The 21,180-nt window shown below is 37.5% G+C and overlaps 1 protein-coding gene across 9 annotated transcripts in view; it reads left to right on the top strand.

Moving 5' to 3' along the window:
- Positions 1-21,180, top strand: part of LOC117578096 (eye-specific diacylglycerol kinase-like) — a 41,268-nt gene that overhangs the window by 12,463 nt on the left and 7,625 nt on the right. For 6 of the 9 annotated variants that reach the window (XR_007955134.1, XM_034263264.2, XM_034263265.2 and 3 more), the window contains exons 3-11: positions 9,744-9,882; positions 11,995-12,198; positions 12,275-12,401; positions 16,055-16,445; positions 18,076-18,256; positions 18,317-18,726; positions 18,794-19,087; positions 20,131-20,357; positions 20,425-20,646. Coding sequence is in view for 7 of the 9 variants with exons in the window: in XM_034263264.2 (XP_034119155.1) it covers positions 9,744-9,882; positions 11,995-12,198; positions 12,275-12,401; positions 16,055-16,445; positions 18,076-18,256; positions 18,317-18,726; positions 18,794-19,087; positions 20,131-20,357; positions 20,425-20,646 (2,195 nt within the window). In the remaining 2 variants the exon portion in view is untranslated. Of the gene's footprint in view, positions 1-6,954; positions 7,946-9,743; positions 9,883-11,994; positions 12,199-12,274; positions 12,402-16,054; positions 16,446-18,075; positions 18,257-18,316; positions 18,727-18,793; positions 19,088-20,130; positions 20,358-20,424; positions 21,163-21,180 lie in introns of all 9 variants that reach the window. The other 3 variants (XM_034263270.2, XM_034263271.2, XR_004573350.2) reach the window with 2 other exon arrangements.

Genomic DNA, 21,180 nt, shown 5'->3' on the forward strand with positions numbered 1-21,180 from the left:
ATAAAATTTTATTCAACGTCGCGAACCAAAATTTTGCAAAACGCGCCAAAAAAAAGGCGAGAAAGAGAGTGTATTATATATGTACATATATGCAGACATGTATATAGCGATATGTGGTATATATCTGCATATATATGCATATCTAAGTTCAACGAAATTTACTTAGATGACTCGTTATTATTCCTGTTATTGTTGCTGTTGCCTCAGCTGCTCACATTGTTTCTGACAATATGCAAAATGCTGCTGCATCCAAAAGAGGATTTTGTGTAATATTTTATGCTGGCCGTTTATCAATTTATTTTATTGCAAAGCATAAGCTCTCTTTCTATCCCACTCTGCCTCTGTTTTACTGTCTCTTTTTATAGCAAGTCACGAGACAAACTGTCGCTGGTTGTTGTTGCTGCTGTTTGATTTGTTTGCCTGATGCTTAAAATTCATTCATAAATTTCCCAGCCTGTGATAAAAAAAAGAATTCATTGTGCAATAGATTAGAAAACGGTTGCTATGTTCTACTTTACACACTCTCACACACACACACACAACAATAAAAACAACAACAACAATTAAAACATTGTTTAGGGCTTGTGGTGATTATTATCTGTGGCATTTTGTGAGATTACTATTTGTGGCATTGTAATCAGAAGCGAGAACAATCGTTATGTTGTCGGTTATCAAACAGATTTCCAAGCAAATAAAACCCAAAAGATAAAACTATCTTCTATGATAGTAAAATGAGAGCACATATGTAACATATATGAGAATTGCAGTAGTATTTTTAGCAATGATTTGAGCGGCTTTCTTCATTAAAATGCTAAATTCAATTAATGAAATTAAATTACTAAAATTATAGTTTAGACTTTAATTAAATACTAATATCATTTTGACAGTGATATCAAATTTCTGTGCATTGTCTTGAGGCTGATGATTTAATAATGGGCTTGTGAAACATTATCCCATGCATCACTATCAAATAAACCCTTTTCTAAATGCTTTGTCAGCCGATAATGTTGACTAAAGTTTTATTGTAACAACAAATTTTCGTAAAGCGTTGTATAAACTTGCCACTTGGTATTGGCCTTTGACTTTGCAACTCTCTCCCTTGCTCTTCAGCTTTTGTCTCCGTCCTCAAGCCCTTTGCTCATTCTCGAGCATTGTCAAATTTTGCTTGAGTTTGACTAATTATTGTATAACTTTTTGGCAACACAACAACAACTAAAACAAGAACAACAAAAGCCAGTAAGTACATCAGCATCAGCATTTGAATGCAAAATCAAAATGTCGTCTTCTTCGACTTCTTTCCCTCCCTTTCCCTCTTTTGGCTTTTAGCCCTCAGGTTCGGCTTTAGCTTTTTGGCCTCAGTCGCAGTTGAAGTCGCAGTCTCAGTTCTGTCACCGTCACCACCGACAGCTGTTCTTCATCATTTGCGCTGCTTCTTTGCGTTGTCTGCAAACTTTTTGATGAAATCTGCGCAATCGCCTACCCCAACAACCCCCGCCACCCATCCCCTTGCCCCATCTCTTTTTACCCACTTGAGTTTAGCTGGAGAGGGCGTCAAGTCGCCAACGCAAATTTCCGTATTTTCTTATTGAAATGTTTGCAATCGTTTTGCCGTCTTGTCCTTGGACACGTCCCATTGCTCTGTCCCTTCACCTGTCCCTTCCTCCCGCCTGCAGAGTGTTGCCTTTGTTGTGTGCTGTTTGGACAGCTCAGCGTTTCATTTTCAAATGCTCTGGCTGGCAAAACGCTTAATGCCAATTAAGAATATTAATGTCGTAGGCAGACGATGCTCGTTTATTGTCAAACATGCTCCTCTCTTTCTCTTTCTCTCTCTTCCTTTTGGGCCATTCATCTCCTTCATCTTCATCTTCTTGCCCATCTTCTTGGCTGTTTTTCGGTTTTTTTTTTTTCGTTGCTGACATTGCAGTTGCATCGCTGTCGCTCTTTTTTGAGAGGGGTAGAAACAGTTAAAAGCTAACAGGCAACAGCCCCCAGTTGCCATTGTTAATATTCATTAGCTCGAAATCCTTTTTCGATTTCGGTTCTCTCTGCATTTTCCTTGTACCAATTGAATACCAGGCACCATTAATCGCAATCACAAACGAGACGACGTGCTGATAATTTTTCATTTTGCGCAGCTCGAATTGATTTTCTCAGTTATATAACTCTTTATAGTTTGCCGGTCAGTTATTAATAGCAGTCAGAAACAAATATAAAACGACTCTGCGTATACGCAATTTTATGAAAAAAGACAGCAGAGAGTGAGAGAGTCGAAGAGGAGAAAGAAGCTCGCCATTTTCAGTCAATTGACACAAAATAACTTCTGCAATTATCAAAAAGTCACACAAAAAAATAAAACAAATTCCTCGACTTTGAAATTTAGCCAATACAATTTATATATTTTTTTCTCTTTGCAAATTTAATAAAAATAAAGGAAATTAATGTTATTTATAAAATGGTTGCTAGCTAAATTTGTTGCCATAGTAAAACGAAATATGATATGATTTTGAGCGCAGAAAAGTGCATTAAAATATTGCCACATTGTTGGAAAATTGGCGAAAGTCAACAATTTTTACAATTGTTGCGCAAAAACGACAATTTGTGAAATAAAAATATATTAATAATAATATTTTTATTGTGGCCAACGAGCGAGATAATTTTGTTAATTGCAAAACGTCATTATAGCGAGAATATTTCAGGGTTTTTTTTTTATTTTATTGATTTTGTCATTGAGTTGCGGCCGAGTAGAGAAATGAAATAGAAGAGGAGGAGAGGAAGAGAGGAAGAGAGGAAAGGGGAGAATGGCCAAGATTGTTGTGACAGCGTTGACGCAACGAGGGCATCGAAGGCAATGAATCAATTCGCCAGTCTGCCATTCATTAGCGGCTCATCTGGCCACCTAATCACCTGCCCATTGCCCAGTTTTCCCTCCCCTCCCCCACCTCCACTCGATTAACGTATTCGTATTCAATGATTGTGATTCAGCTTCTGCTTCTCATTTTCATGCTCCTTGCTGCTCTCCGATTCTCATTTTGGGTTTTGTGTCCGCTGTGGCAGCAGCTTCAAAGGCAGGCATCAAAATTAATCGCATTTGAATTGAAATTGCGTTTCAAGTTTTGCGGGCTGCGACCAATTTGGTAGAAAGGGAATGTGATGGGGGGGGAGGGGAAAAGAGAATGCGGCTAATGATTTCGGTTCAAATTCTCCATTTGGGGTCGCCATTATTTGTCAATTGTTTTTTTACTCGATTTGATATTTAAATATTGTATTGTTTGTTTCACATTTCGATCTGATTAGCCAAAAACAAAATGTTGACTTTTGAATGACGAGCAAATCATTTGTTTTTTTTTATCTCAAATTATGCTCAAATTGCTTGTGAATTCCAAATGAATTCAGGCATTGCTTTTGCTCAATTTATTACTTGAGCCATTCGATAATAAATTATATTTCAATTGCATCGATCAATTAACAAGGAAATCAATTAATTTTGTTTTGAATTCTTCTGCTTTTGTTATGAATTATAAATGAGGTTTATTTTTCTTCGCTTATTCATAATTTGTTTAATTTGCAGCTGTCTTGGCTGCCAATTCTGATGCAATTATATGCCACTTTTTATGTCAGCTTTTTATATATTTTTCAACCTCCTTGATTATAATTGACAGTTGGAGGCAGTTGCTTTGACTAGTTGTGAGTGTGTCAGTAGTCTTAGGCATAATTATAAACTCACACACACACTGATACTCTTGACGCAATAATTGCCATAAAAAAGCAGCAGCATGTACAAAAAAAAAAACGCACTATCAATTTGAATGCTATACATAGAATATCTAAAGTGCCCGGCTGCAGTTTTTAAGGCAGGTCATGGGTAAAAACGACGTCAATTGCAGATATGCTGGTTCACACCCACACACCCGCACATACACACACGCACGCCCACATACACTTGCAGACAAATGCAATATTTTACGACAAATCAAAATTCCTTACAAAAAGAGATAAAACAAGTAAGAAAGTTACAGTTGAGTGTGCTCAACTGTGAGATACTTGCTGTCCATTTTGAGTAAGAGCAAAACAGTGTGATATTATTCTCTAAATATACCAAATGAACATACTGAAAAAATACTTAATAAAAAATACTAGTTTGCTCAACTGTGAGATACTTGCTGTCCATTTTGAATAAGAGCAAAACAGTGTGGTATTATTCTCAAAATATACCAAATGAATATACTGAAAAAATACTAAATAAAAAATACTAGTTTGCGCAACTGTGAGATGCTCGCTATCCATTTTGAATATGAGCAAAACAGTGCGGTATTATTCTCAAAATATACCAAAATATACTAAAAAATACTAAATTGCACCTAAACATATATTTGGTATATTAATATACTATCACATTTCTATATCGTCTCTGCTATTCATGCTGATCAGGAATAGTGAAAAAATACCAAAGGCTATAGTTGGTATATCGATATACTAATACGTGACTATATCATCCCTTCTGGTGACGCTGATCAAGAATATATAAACTCTATGAGGTTGTCACAAATATACTAAAAAATACTAAATTGCACCTAAGCATATATTAGGTATATTAATATACTAACACATTGCTTTATCGCCTCTGCTATTCATGCTGAGCAGGAATAGTGAAAAAATACCAAAGGCTATAGTTGGTATATCGATATACTAATACGTAACTATATCATCCCTGCTGGTGACGCTGATCAAGAATATATAATGCTTCCTTTTGCGTGTCACAAAGATATAATACCCTTCTGCTCCATGTGTAGCGGGTATAAAAAAGAGAGAGCTATGCAAATGTGTTTGCTGCTCAAATACTCTGTAATTTGAACAAGATATATTTCAAGTACTTTATGGAATAGTTTATGGCTGGCTGTTGCTAGAGTATTTGTGTGTTGATGTCAGCTGGCATTTTTCTTGTTTTGCCACATTTTGCAATGCAGTTTCAGTGCAGGGCATAAAAAAAACCACAAACAACTTTTGCCATGCGTCAAAAACACTGGTTAAATTTGAGGCTCTACTAGCCACATCCGGACAAACAACAAACAACAAGCAGCAATCAAACACCCACACACACACACACATGTGAGAACACGCCCACACACACACACAAACACACGCATGCTGACATAGGAAAGAACTGAGCCACTGACAACGAATATTGCATTGGACACGAAACATTGTCGAGGGCGTGGATGATGCGACTAAACGCTGACAATTGTCATGCAAATCCTGCCAACAAGAACCAGCAATTTGGCCAGGCCAATATCATCATCAGCAGCAGCAACAGCAACCAACAACAACAACTTTCCGTTGCTTACTAAGTTGCCTCGCCTTGAGAGAGTCACCGAGCTTATTGTTATTTTTATTATTTTGTTATTTTTTTTTTTTTTTGTTGCCTTCTTTTTTATTATTATTTTATTTTCTCTCCTCTGTTGTTTTTGTTTTTCATCTCAATCTGATAAGAATTTAATTACAATGCACACAATGTACAAACTGTATACAAATGTATTAAGCACGCACACACGCACACACACACACACACACACACACAGATACACTCTAGAGGGGAGAACAGACACTGAACTGTACTGAAACTGAACACTGAACTGAACACGCACATCTGAATACTACGGCATGCGTGCGTTGGGGATGGAGGGGGGGAAAGTAGACTGACGGAGGGTGGAGGAGGGGGGATTGATGTCAAGCGATACCTGCAACAAATATTCAATACGCTTGCAGCTCAGCTGATACAAATCTAGCTAATTGATATCAAAGTTGTACTCCAGCAATAGTTTCATTAATCAATTTTCGAAATGAACGCACTTTTTAGGGTGAATTTCAATTGATTAATTTTGGTATTATTCAAATTATTCACTCGACTCAATTTATTTTCTAACTATGATAATTCATATCACAGCGATCGAGGGAGTCTTTTGAGGGTATAATAAGTAATAGTAAATATTATAATAATAAACTCAAGATACTAATTAATTAACTCAAAAAGTTTATTCAAAAACTGTATGAAATAATTAATAAGAATATATATTTTTTATATATATTTTTAAAAAGATGCAATGTTGCAAATAAAATACTCAATAATGTAAAGTTATGACTACATTTTATTTATATATGTATTACATGTGGAAATTAGGTAAACTCAAATATGAACTGAATGAATAACAGCTAGTATATTATATTGGTATATTTAGTATACGTATTAAGTATGCACACATCACACATGGAAGTTAAATGCTCTGTAGCAAATAAAATACTCAATAATGTAAAGTTGTTAGTATATTTTGTTTGGTATACTACGAATATTACATAAGTATGAAAAGGGAACTGAATGCATAGCATTTAAACATACATATTAACATAAGTATGCGCAAATCAAATGAGAGTTAGAAAAATATTACAAATAAAATACCCAACAATGTGAAGTTTTAGTATATTTTGTAGGTATATTAGGTATACTCAAATAGGGTTTGCATAAATACTAGCTTATATGTATTCTTTCTATATTAAGTATACGTATTAAGTATGCGCAAATCAAAAAATGAGTGTTAAACCTTAGAAAAATTCATATTACAAATAAAATACCCAACAATGTGAAGTTTTAGTATATTTTGTTGGTATATTAGGTATACTAATTGAGTATACTCAAATAGGGTTATAAATATTATACTCGCTTATATACATATTTGGTATATTAAGTATACGTATCAAGTATGCGCACATCTAATGGGAGTTAAATGAATAACGTGTGTGTTTAGAATAAAATAAAAATATAATAATGTTTGACTAGTCAAAATCTAGCATTGAATAATACAATTTCTTCCCTGCATAAACTGTTTACCGCAGCTAACAGACAGCACAAAGATAGGGCATTGCGTACTCATGTTCTTATATTCTACATATGTATGTATGTAGCATATAAATACTTTCAGTTATACATATAGTAGGCTGCAACTGTATCTTTCGGTCGGCATAATGATAGCTCGCGGCAGCAGAGACATTGGCACTGGCCAATTTGGAACCGCAGCAGCATCGGCAGTCGAAGTCGAGGCGGGCTAGAACCCTACAATATACGTATGTATATGTGTGTGTAACTGTGATTGCTATGCTAAAATGCGGGACGCGAGAGTGGAAGTGGAAGGAAGGCGAAGAAGCAGAAGACAAACACTAAACTAAAACTCGAAAATCAAATGCAAAATCTAAATCAAAATTAAAATCAGAATCAGAATCAGAATCGGAATCTGAAATCTGAAAATCAAAATCAAATGTGTAATGAAGTCAAGTGAAACGAAGTGGAAACAAATCGTTGACGGTGCGAGTTTCAATATAGCGCGGCAGCAAAAGTTGTGAGTCGACTCGTTGCCATGTTCATATCTTATTTGAACTGTGACAGCGATAACAACAACAGCAACAACATAAACAATAATAACAACAACAACAACAGCATAACAAACAAACACAACAACAACAACTACAGTAGCAGCAGCAGCAGCAGTAGCAGCGGCAGCGCTGCCAGCGTCGCAACGCCGACGACGACGCCGACGTCGACGCCACTGCTGAACATGGAGCGGCTGCTGCACGCGGTGCGCGAGGAATTCCAAACGGAAGATGAATTCGAAGAGGAAGCCACCCAAAGCCAAAGCCAAAGCCAAAGCCAACGTCATCGCAGTCGCAGAAGCAGCAGCAGCTCGTCGACGTCGTCGTCATCGTCAGCATCATCGTCAGCGTCGTCGTCGACGTCGACGTCGAGTCAGCAGAGCGAATTCATAGCCACAGTGGCTGCAACAAATGTGGGCACGGGGGCGGGCACAGTGCGTCGCTTTCGTCGCTCATCGATTGGCATGCAACGCAAATCGGCGTTTCGCCAAAGGAAACTCGATTCGCTGGGGGCGTGGCGCCGCAAGAGGTAAGTTATGTGCAGTTTACGCTTTACTGCAAACCGGGGGGCAGGCGTCACTCAGCTGTGTGTGTTTATGTGTATGTGTGTGTGTGTGCGGCAAATGCAGTAATAACTCAGCAAGCGACAAGACAAAGGCGGTTGCATAGAAGTTTATAAACATTTTGGTACTTATCAAGTGCAACACCAAATACTACAAATGCATTATCTGATATAGATATACGATACGATTTAACTAATCTATTAAGGAATTACTTTCATATGTTATCAAGTTACTATATTAATATCACATAATAGATTTACTTAACTAATCTATTATGAAATTTTATGTTATAAGTTATCGAAACCAAATCAAACAATTATGTCTTAAATTCATTATGCTTTGAATTCATTCAGAGTTATCAAACATTTTGGAACTTATCGAGTGAAGCACCAAATACTACAAATACAATATCTGATATAGATATACGATATAATATATATGACAATTACTTAACTAATCTATTAAGGATTTACTTTCATAAGTTACTATATTATTATGATTTACTTAACTAATCTATTATGAAATTTTATTTTATAAGTTACTAAAACAAAGCAATTATGTCTTAAATTCATTACGCTTTGAATTCATTCAGAGTTAACAAATATGTTGGAACTTATGAAGTGAAACACCAAATACTACAAATATAATATCAATAATATATATATTTAACTGATTTACTAAGAATATTTCTCTTATAAGTAATTGAAACCAAATCAAACAAATATGTCTTATATGAATTAATTAAATATGCCTTTAAATTTAGTCTGCTTGATTAGTTCAAAGTTCAACAAGTTTAGTGCAGTACAAAATTCTACTAGACAATTCTTCTAGACAATATCTGATTTAGAAATATGATACAATGTATATAAAAATTACCTAGCTTATCTATTATAAAACTGCTTTTTATAAGTTATCAAGTTACTTTATGATATATAATAATTAATTACTGATCTATTATGGAATTTCTTTTATAATTTATCCAGTTACTATATGTTATAATATATAACATTTCATAAACTAATTTATTATGAAGTTTACTTTATAAATTATTAAAACATATAAATCAATCATGTCTTAAATTCATTCAGAGTTGACAAACATTTTGGTACTTATCGAGTGCAACACAAAATACTAAACACAATGTCATATCTAACATTAATGTTTGATATGATATTACCTAACTAATCTATCATGGAGTTTATATTATTAGGCTTAAAATTACTATAACAAATGAATCATATATGTCTTATTTTTTAATTAGTTTAGAGTTCACAAACATTTTGGTACTTATCGAGTGCAGCTTTACTCCCAAATATATAAGACATAAATTTATTACATATTTATCTGACATTTTTACATGCCATATAACAAACATATTTAGGAATTTCATCATTTAAATTATATGTCTCTAAGAACAACTAAAATAAATGAATCAAAGCTGTCTTACATTCATTTTGATTCATTCATTTCACTAGAAATATATAAATCATTTCTAATTATAAAAGTTTCGGAGAAGTTCAATGTCATATATTCAAAAAAAAAAATATTAATAGTTTTCTGCTGACGATATTCCAAAAATATAAATTTTGAATGTGGACAGTAGACAGTAAAAAAATGAAATTTTAATTTGAATTTATTTTCTAGCTAAATGAGTATAAGTTTTTTAATAAATCTTAAGTACTGTGATAAACTTTAAATATATCTAATAATGATTTATGTTTCCAAAATTAGTAATTAAATATTTGAACCTTATGTTCCATGCAGACGCACGGCCTCGTCGAGCAATGCGCGTAGACCGATTCGCATTGTGCCGGACTGGACAGAGAATGCGGTGCAGGGCGAGCACTACTGGAAGCCCACCTCGGCCTCTGGTGATCTCTGCTGCCTCAACGAGGAGTGCATCGTAAGTACACGCGAGGATATACAATATTTTCTTTCTTTTCGATTTACGGCATTTGACAGGTCTTTGGGGTTAGATCTAATTCAATTACAGCCACGTCGTCGTCGTCGTCGACAACAAGCCAACAAACAAAAAAAAAAAAAAAGAAGAAAAACGAATGAAATTTCGTGTAATCGTGTAATTTATTTATTGCGTGCTTGTCCGACATGTTCGTCGGCCAGTGTTGTGTGTGGCCGCATACAAACACACACGCACTGTGCGACGTCCACACGAACGCAGCAGGAACGTGTTTTGTTTTTCCTCAACTTGCTGTGTGTATTTCTCTTATTTTTTTTTTGCCCTGCTTTCTGTGTCCAGCAACTAAAAGTTTTTGGCCCGACGTTTGCTGTCCAAAAGTTGTTGCAAGTACTTTATTGTTGCACGTCGGTGGAGAGAGTGGGGGGCAAGCGAGAGTGAATATGTGGCAGCTTATCTGCATGTGTGTGGCAAGTCAAGTCACGCTAGCAGAGCACAACCTTGTTTTTATATAAGTTACTATAACGTAGACATATGCCTGACTGACGACTGGCTGCTGTGGCATGAGTTTAACTGCCTCGTCTGTACCCCCACGCTCAACAAGTGCCCCACACACACACACACACACGCATGCACACTCACTTTGTCCTGCCTGTGGGTTAAGTTTTGTCACTGCCTCTAATTCAGTTGTCACTCTAACGGCACCCGACAGTTATTGAAAACGACAGGCATTATGCACTAGCTCTAAGCGAGAGCAGTTACTCATTAGAGGCACACTTTTTAGAGGCTCAACAACAAATACTTCGAAAGCTGTTTACTTCAAAACAGACAAGTTATTAAGCAAGATATAAATTGCAGTTTTTAGTGAGGAATAGTTTTTGTACCTTCAATAAAAGCAAATTTATCTTCTCTAGCAAATGCTTTCAAAATTCCATATTTACATTTTTATACCTGTTACCCACGTGGTAGAAAGGTATTATAACTTTGTGCCTCCAGGAAATGTATGTAACAGGCAGAAGGAAGCATATATGACACATAAATTATATATATTCCTAATCAGCGCCAACAGCCGAGATGATGAAGCCATGTTCGTCTGTCCATCCGTCTGTCTGTCCGTCTGTCCGTCCATCCGTATGAACACCTAGATCTCAGTGACTTTACTAGGTAAAGCAATCATTTTTTCGACAGCACTTGTTTGTAATGTAATGTTTGCACACAGTTCAAGATTGCTTCAAATTTTAGCCACGTCCACTACCGCCAATGTAAATTGAAAAATATTAAAGAACTAGCGTCATTTTCAAGCTAGATCTGAGATTTTTGGTACATACAATAATATCTAGAGTCTCTTATGAAATTTTAGTAAAATATTTAACAAAAGTATTTGTATGTAAAAAAGAAACGCATTGCCCAATAGAGTGTTAGTTCTTTTTTCTGGCAATTTGGTATGTTTAGTATTATATAGTATATTTTCCATATATAGTATATTATTAGAATATGGTGTTACTGAAAGTGGCTAGCGGATATCTCACAGTTTAGCATACTCGACTTTCATTGAGAAGAAACGTTTCTAGTCTATCAAATGCTTTCAAAGTTCCATATTTAAATTTGAATTTATTAATATTATGTTATTTTATTATATATTGAAAATATTCAATTTCCATTTTAATTGTGCTTGTAATGTAAGTAAACGAATATTGACTTTTGAAAACTTTAATAGTTCTACAAATATTATTCAAAGTTAAATACAAATGTGTCATTCCTCAACCATTTCGATGTTAATACTCAGCTTGCATGTTAAAGACCAAAACCGAATAGAGACAACAGAGCAAAACTCTTTGTCTGTCTCTGTGTGCAAGTGACAGATGAATTAGAGATACAATTAATGACACTAGTTTATTTTCACGAGAAGGGGGAAACAAATAAATTGGAATACGAGAAGTCGCAGTAGACTGGACACTAAGAGGAGAGTAATCGATGGGTCAATTGCTAAAGTCAAAACAATCTGTCTGTGCTTGTGATGTTAACCAATCCAACTATGTTTCTCAATTTGATTTGGGGTTTTTTTTTTCATTTGTTGTTTGTTGCTTTCTCAATTTGCAGAAGAGCGGACAGCGAATGAAGTGCTCGGCATGCCAGCTGATTGCCCATCAGAATTGCATTCCAATTGTGAATGAAAAGACTCAACTAGTGTGTAAGCCAACATATCGAGATGTCGGGATCAGGCAGTATCGGGAGCAGACAACAACCCATCATCATTGGGTGCATCGCAAGTTGGAGAAGGGCAAGTGCAAGCAGTGTGGCAAGGTAATTAATCCCCCCCCCCCCACTCCTCAACAAATCCCTTTCGATTCACGTATTAACAAATCTGCATTATTTATAGGCCGTGCAGAGTAAGCTCTTTGGCTCAAAGGAGATTGTCGCCTTGTCCTGTGCCTGGTGCCATGAGATTTACCACAACAAGGAGTCGTGCTTCAATCAGGCCAAGATTGGCGAAGAGTGTCGCCTGGGTAAGTTCGCCACTCCCCCCTCTCTCTCTCTCTCTCTCTGTCTTTCTCTTTCGTTGTGAATCCTCTTCCATTCACTGTTATCGATGACCACACAGCCATGGCCGAAAGCAACAACAACAGCAAAAGGAGAGAAACCCATTGTCCATTCTCCATTATCCAGTCTCCTCCTTTTGCCGTTCTCCGTTCTCTGTTCCTCCTCCATTCACCATTGTCCTCTGATTAATTACGTGACGTGCATGCAAATAAATTGCGGCCCGTTAACTTAATTAAAATTTGTGCATTAAAACAGAGCTCAGAACTTGCCCCTCAGACGCTTAACCCTTTTCTCTCTCTCTCTCTCTCTGTGTGTGTGTGTCTGTATGACCCCAGAACGAATCCCATTTATTCGCCAGGTAAATTTCGACACACCTCTCGACCTTTTTACCCCACAATCTCTCCCCCTCTCTCTCTCTCTCTTCCTATCGCTTTCACTCTGAATCTCTCACTTTCTCTATCTCTCTCTCCTCTCTCTCTCTATCTCTCACATATTGTCTTAATTTGCACAGTCGCTCGCTCATTCGGCATATTTTTTGTGTATTTTCATTTTAAATCACTTTTTTGTATACTCTTTCTTAGAAGTCAAAATTTCAGTTTGCTGTGCATTTTATATTTTATGGCACATGAAAATTTCTTGACGAAATTGTCTTTAAATTAAATAAAATTTAAATGTTTATTATATAATTCTTATTCGTTTAAAATTAACTATTTCAAATGAAGCTATAAAATTAAATTAAATTACATTTTTAAATTAGAATTCTGTAATAAAATTTCGTTTTAAATTAACTATTTTCAAATTAGGTTCTATGATAAAATTGTCATTTTTTTTTTCTCTCTCTACTTTTATTTACAATCTGTCATTAATTTAAATAAAAACATATTAATATTCATGATTTCCATTGAAACCAAAACTACTTCAAATTAAGTTTTGTGATAATATTGTCATTAAAATAAATAAAATATAAATTTTCATTATATAATTCTTAAATAAAATTACAATTAAGATTAATACTATGTCAACTTCAGTTCTGTAATGAAATTACCATTAAAATTAACTGATTATAAATTTTTTTCAATTTAATTTAAATTTAAAGTCTGGACGCCACACATTAAATTTTATTATTTTTTATTATCAAATAATTTCCCCAAAAAATTATGATTTTATAAAAAGTTTTATTCTTAGAATTCTATAAATATTTCGGTAAGAATTTCATTCTATGTTAATTTAGGAAACACATTTAAATTTCTTGCCCCACAGTCCACGTTCATCAAAGTGCTCGAAGTATTTTTTAAAGAGTATCTCAAGGTTCCTTCATCACATTGACAGATTCGCTGCTCATTTGAAGCGCCTTCGCTTCTCAGCTTTTTGTAGTTTTTTTTATTCGTTTTTTTTTTACGCTTTTTGGGTCAAGTTCTAAGGTCATTAGCATTTATTTCGCGGAATTGACAATTTGTCAAGTTCTTGTCTCAGGCACTAAGTCAATAGATGAGCGTAATACGTGTACGTCGAGTGCTCAGGCAACTTTTCTTTTGACTAACTGACGCTGTTGTGACGTCACAATTGAATGGAAATTAAGCAAGCGGATGGACGGACGTCTGTTGACTTTGCTCGTTTTCAATTCAAATTCAAATGCAACCCACCCAAATACACGAAGATTGAAGGGCCTTGACAGCGAGACAGCGAAAATTTGCTACAATATTCAGAACAGAAGTCAGTTAATTTCGAAATTGCTAAGAAATATTGTGTGCCATAAAATTGATTGACATCTTATGGGAGTGTGAATTTGACTGAGTAATGCGTAGTGCGTCTTAAATATACGAGTAAGCACTAAGACTTTATTTCAGAATTAAACACAAGTTGTATTTCTTCCATTCAAAAATCGAAAATAAAGAATAGGCAATTAGTCGCAATAACAATTCGTAAACCAAAACTTCGATATATGTATGAATAGTGAAAAATTGAAAATTTTGTCGAACCGAAAACGAAAACAATTCGGCAAAACAATACTTAATTAGAAAGCAAACACGTTCAATGTCAGTGTCAACGAAAAACGTGCCAAAAAAGAAAAACAACAGATAACAATAGTATACTTCGAGTACTCGCATGAATATGAAATCAAATAGTGGAAGCACACAGAATTGAATTCAATTGGCATGATTGATACAGCATTTGAAATTCGCAATTTTTCGGTTGCTTCTTGTGTTGTGAACTTTCAACTTTTTCATTAGTAGAGTTGAGCAGATGCTGCACAGAAAGTTTAATATAACATAAATATGAAGCAATGAAATTCATTCCTTTTTGGGGAAAATGTAATTTCTGCAAACTACTTTTCGTTTTCCCGTTGACTTTTCCAAAGGATTCCTTTCTCTAGTTGACATTCTCTAGTCAAATGTTAACCATGTCAGAGATGCCTCGAAGGTCAGCAAAGAGAGAGAGAGAACTGCGAGAGTTGAGCAGTTGTCAGCAGTTGATTTGTGAAGTGGATTGGCTGACCGACAAAAATTGTTGCACAAAACGCAAAGTTTCTGGCCACTCGGCTGTTGCACTTTGTGGTCATCTTTGCCGCCTGCCGCCTGCTGCCTGCTGCATGGAACAGTTAATTCCGAGATGCCAAAAAGTTGCGTCAAGTGCCAGATGAAAGTACTTTAGCAGTGCCTCAGCTGTGAATGTCACTCAGCACAATCGACCATGAACAGTTCTAGTTCTCTCTCTCTTTCTCTTGCTGTCTTGCCATCTCTTTCTTCAAACGGTGTGTTTATCCATTTCATCGAGTGTGCAAAGGAAATGCGTACTGAACTGGACTATGTCCGCTTTTTATAAAGTGTCTCAATGGGCGACTTGTTAACACACTCTCCAGCATCGCATTACTCACACCAATACACACACACATACACACACACACAAGTAGGCACAAACAATGACGGAAAGACAATGATGAGGGCCACAAGACAATGAAATAAGGCGCAAAATACAATTACAGGCTGGCATCTGTGTGAGGCCTAGACCCAATCTTTTGCTCCCTTGTCCCTCTCTGCTCCTGCTCCTCGTCTGCCTGTCTGTCTGTCTATGTGTTTCCCCTTTTGTCCCTCTGATGACTGGCACCTACTGCAATGCGTCGCTAAACTTTGTCAGCTTGTCTGATGCCTTTTGTTTTGCCCAAGCCTCCTACTTACTCTCTCTCTCTCTTTCTCTCTCTATCTATCTCTTTCGCTCTTTATTCATCTCTCTCACTCTTACCACAGCACACACAGCCTTGCTGTTTTGTCTGCTTATCTGTAATTCCTGTGGCATTCATAATTGCACTTCGAGTCTGCCTCTTTTTCTCCCTCTCTCTCTCTGTCTCTGTCTCTGTCTGTCTGCGCTTCGGCATGTCGCCTCTGCTGTGGCATGCGGCATCATCTCAATTTCTTTTGTTTGGCCAGCAGAGTCTCGCAGCAGACTTTTCGCATATTTTCTATGATATTAACTTATCCCGGTCGCTTGCGTTTTTGGCTCCTCTACAAATGGAATTTGCTGTCAGCTCTCACAGCACTCTCAATTAGCCACACACACACACACACACCCAGTTATCTCCTCTCACTCACTCTAACTCTCCATCCATCTCTCTTCCACACAGGTGACTATGCGCCCATCATTGTGCCACCATCGTGGATTGTCAAGCTGCCCAACAAGGGCAACTTCAAGTCCTCGATTCGTGTGAGCAACAAGAATAGCGCTGCAGGCGGTGCTGGCGGCGGTGGTGGAGGCGGTGGCGGTGGCGGTGGTGGCGGCGGTGCTGGCGGCAAGAGCAAAAAGCAATTGCAGAAACGCCAGAAGGGCAAGGAGGAGAAGAAGGAGCCGCGCGCATTCATTGTGAAGCCCATTCCATCGCCGGATGTAATACCGGTCATTGTCTTTATCAATCCCAAGTCCGGTGGCAATCAGGGCGTCAAGCTGCTCGGCAAGTTCCAGCATCTGCTCAATCCACGTCAGGTGTTTGATCTGACACAAGGTGGTCCCAAAATGGGGTAAGTTGAACACACTCACACACACATGTCTACTATATACCACATACGTGTATGTTGGTACAGTGGCTCTCAGCTTAGTTCAACCAGCAGCACGCAAAGTTATTTAAATCGTTATAGAAGGCAAACTAAGAGCTATACGAGTACTTAAATAATTCCAATGTAGGCTTATTGCAAAAGGTTTCAATTTACAATAATTAAATTATCAATATTTCTATACATATTCGGAATTTTTATCATTAATAAATTCGATAGTAAATCAATACAAGTACAGTCAACCAAAAATAGATAACGATTACAATATTCTATGACGAGGCACTTACCTATGAAGCTAATAGAGAGATTCTAACATAATTGACACATAGGTTAACTCAAAAAATATATAAACATTTCATTATTAATATTTTTCTTACATAATTGTAATCTAAAACAAAAACTCTTTTTATGAGGATATAGCCAAAATAATGTTGATTTTATAAAACTCAATAAATGAGGCTTCAGATGAATTCATTCAAGATGTGTGGTCAGTTGATTTCTTTACAAACTAATTTATTCACTATTTTAATACTTTTCAAATAAATGGAGTAAAGAATTCCTGTTAGTATGGAATAGAGTGTTACTAAATTTAAGTTGTTGATAAATTAAATACAATAATATAATTTAAAGTCATAATTAAATAAAATGAAATAAGTATAAATAGTATTTAAAATTACTTTAGTTGTTAACAATCATAATCAATACTTTATTGGCATATAATAGAAGCAAATATCTTAGATCTAGGGTTAATGGGTAGGTAGATAGAACCCTGGAAGAGCATAGACCAGTGGAAGTCCTGTTAGCTTCTTCTTCTGCAAAGTCGCACAGTAATGTGATGCATTTTTGGAAAAGCCAGTGGCATCATGGAGGATAACCGTAAAACGTCAAGAAGATCGTTTAAACACAGCGATTCAAGGTATTTCAGCCGGAGTCGGGATAACAGAGGAGATGTTCCAATGTTTCCTTAACTCCAGACTGATCGTGATACCCAAACAACCGACAAACAGTGACCTGCGTTAGCCTGCAGTCTTGCTTAAGTTGATTTTTACTGAAGAACACATCAGTTAGCAGAGTACCAGCTCATGTCTTACCGAAGCTTAGAGTGTACTTCTAGTGTTAAAAGTTCTGTTTTTATACCCGCTACCCATAGGGTAGAAGGGTATTATAACTTTGTGCCGACAGGAAATGTATGTAACAGGTAGAAGGAGGCATCTCCGACTCTATAAGGTATCAGCATCAATAGCCGAGACGATCAAGCCATGTCCGTCTGTCTGTCTGTCTGTCTGTCTGTCTGTCCGTCTGTCCGTATGAAACACTGGATCTTAGAGACTATAAGAGATAGAGGTATAATTTTTTTTCCACAGCATTTGTTATGTTTGCACGCAGAGCAAGTTTGTTTCAAATTTTTGCCACACCCACTTCCGCCCCCGCAATCAAAAAAATTAAATAACAAACGTAATTTTAAAGCTAGAGCGGGTATCTCACAGTCGAGCACACTCGACTGTAACTTTCTTACTTGTTTTTTCTCACACCTCTCGTCTCTCTCTCTTTGTCTCTCTCTCTCTCTCTCTCTCTCTCTCTCTCTCTCTCTGTGCAGACTTGACATGTTCCGCAAGGCGCCGAATTTACGTGTCTTGGCCTGCGGCGGCGACGGCACTGTTGGCTGGGTGCTCTCCGTCCTCGACCAGATCCATCCGCCGCTGCAGCCGGTGCCCGCTGTGGGCGTGCTGCCTCTTGGCACTGGCAACGATCTCGCTCGCTCGCTGGGCTGGGGTGGGGTGAGTAATATGGTTGCACAATTGTTGACACTTGAAGTTGCAACATGATTTCTTCTCTAGGGCTACACGGATGAACCGATTGGCAAGATACTGCGCGAGATTGGAATGTCGCAGTGCGTGCTCATGGATCGCTGGCGAGTGCGAGTGACGCCCAACGATGATGTGACCGACGATCATGTGGATCGCAGCAAACCGAATGTCCCATTGAATGTGATCAACAACTATTTCAGCTTTGGCGTCGATGCGCACATCGCACTCGAATTCCACGAGGCTCGCGAGGCGCATCCGGAACGCTTCAATTCGCGTCTCCGCAACAAGATGTACTACGGCCAGATGGGCGGCAAGGATCTGATACTGCGCCAATATCGCAACCTCTCCCAGTGGGTGACGCTCGAATGCGATGGCCAGGACTTCACCGGCAAGCTACGCGACGCTGGCTGTCATGCCGTGCTCTTCCTAAACATACCCAGGTAAGATTCAATGTCCCATCTTCGCTTTCGCTTACTCACTGGGTTTCATTTCGACTTCGACCTACAGTTATAGCGGCGGCACGCATCCCTGGAGCGATTCGTTTGGCCAGACGAAACCGGCCATCGATGATGGCCTCATGGAGGTGGTCGGGTTGACCACCTACCAGCTGCCCATGCTGCAGGCAGGCATGCACGGCACCTGCATCTGCCAGTGCCGCAAGGCGCGCATCATCACCAAACGCACCATTCCCATGCAGGTCGATGGCGAGGCCTGCCGCGTCAAGCCCTCGATCATTGAGATTGAGCTGCTCAATCAGGCTCTGATGTTGTCCAAGCGCAAGCACGGACGCGGCGATGTCCAGTAAGTATACGACCCGTGGCACGTTGTTCTCTTTAATGCTAAAAGTGAGGTGTTTCAAGTGTTCAAAATTTAATGGTAAATAATATCAAGAGATTTAAGTACGAGAGATTAGAAGTTGGCATAGAAAATGTTTAAAATGTTCATATGAACTAATTCGATAGATCATTTTAGGTTGAGGATTTCAATTTAATTGAATAATTTGTTAATTATTTTACGCCTCATCGCTCTCTCTCTCTTCTATTAATTTCTTAGACAGCTAATGTGTTCAGACTAAACTGACTTTGAATTTGCAAGTTAGAAATTACTTTCAAAGGGACTTGAGTAAAAAGTCATAATAAGTAATGAATATTAAAAGAGCTGAATAATACTTTACTATTCATTTAAAAGTTAAGAAAAGAATACAACACTAAAGTTCTTTTCACCTAATTTAGAAGCTAGAAAAAGAATTAAAAGGATTTTTGTATTAGTTTATTATTTATTATGCAATTGACAGATGGTAGCGAATTAAATAATATTTTAAAAGCACTAAATGTTATTTGTTTGAAAGATAAATTAAATTTTCTAGTTATATGTAGGAGAAATTTGCTTTTTTACTCACTGGGTAGAAGGTACTATAACTTTGTAGTGCTGTGACAGACATTTTGACCTTTATGGTATATACCGAATATTTCTTTAATACTTCAACGATATACTAAATATGACCTTTGGTATGTTTTAGTATTTTTGCTCTAGATTATTTGGCATATTGTTGTATTTTTTAATGGTACAAAAAGCATATGAAAAAATACGAAGCGAGTGATATCCTAGTAATCTTACTTAATATAGAAATTTAAAAATATGTAATACCTATGAATCCAAATATCAGTTAACTAAAGACGAATAAGAAAAGTTGAAAAATATTAGAAAATTTACTTATTTTGGGACTAAAAATACATTTTTTAGTTAGTTATTTTAGAAAATTTCATTATTTTAGGACTACAAATACATTTTGTAGTTACTGACTGCTCAATTTTCCAACACCTAATTCACATTTATCTCCGTAGAATCAATCCGCTGGAGAAGCTGCAGCTGGCCATACTGAGAGTGACAATGCAGCAATATGAACAATATCACTACGACAAGGAAATGCTGCGCAAGTTGGCCAACAAACTGGGACAAATTGAGATCGAGTCGCAGTGCGATTTGGAGCATGTGCGCAATTTGTTGAATGCCAAATTCGAGGAGTCCATCTCGTATCCAAAGGTCTCGCAGGATTGGTGTTTCATCGATTGTGAGTGCCAACAAAAATACATCTTAGTGTGTATATAATGTTAATAAATTATGATATATTTCATTAGCCTGCACTGCTGAGCATTATTTTCGCATTGATCGCGCCCAGGAGCATTTGCACTACATCTGCGACATTGCCATCGATGAGTTGTATATACTGGATCATGAGGCGGCCACGATGCCACAGACACCGGACCAGGAGCGTTCCTTTGCGGCATTCTCGCAGCGACAGGCGCAGAACGAGCGACGGCAAATGGATCAGGCGCAGGGACGCGGAAATGGCAGCACGGGTAGGCTTCTGTTAGCTGACTGTTGGTCGCAATTGCGGCGATTGCCGGCGGCAACGTACAGTGTTGCCGAAAGCAACGCTGCCGAGTTGCCGCTGGAACAGCGTTTGCAAATTTATCAGCAGCAGGTCGCAGAGCCGCTGCCGTATTTAGAGAGGCGCATGTTTTGCCATCTGCAATATCGCAAGAAGCGCTATGAGATTTGAGCTTGTGTGCTCTGAGTGTGTGTTTGCCGCCTGAACTCCCAAAAAAAAAAAAAACAAACCGTAACCGAAACCGAAACCCAAACACTCCTCTATCCTCTTTGCCTTGAAGCAAGCCTTTTTTATTGCGGTGTCCGTAACTCTTCTCGTTGTCCAAGTTGATTTGCGTTTTGCGTTGTAATTTTTGCATGTTTTGGCACTAACAAAATAATGAACACAAACACACACACACACACACACCAATACTCACACACACACACACACACCTATAACTGTGATGGGAGCGAATACAGCTTAGTCCTTGCCACGCCCGCATGTAAGTAACGCCCTAATA

The sequence above is a fragment of the Drosophila albomicans genome, chromosome X (assembly GCF_009650485.2).
Source record: "Drosophila albomicans strain 15112-1751.03 chromosome X, ASM965048v2, whole genome shotgun sequence".
Classification (NCBI taxonomy): Eukaryota; Metazoa; Arthropoda; class Insecta; order Diptera; family Drosophilidae; genus Drosophila; species Drosophila albomicans.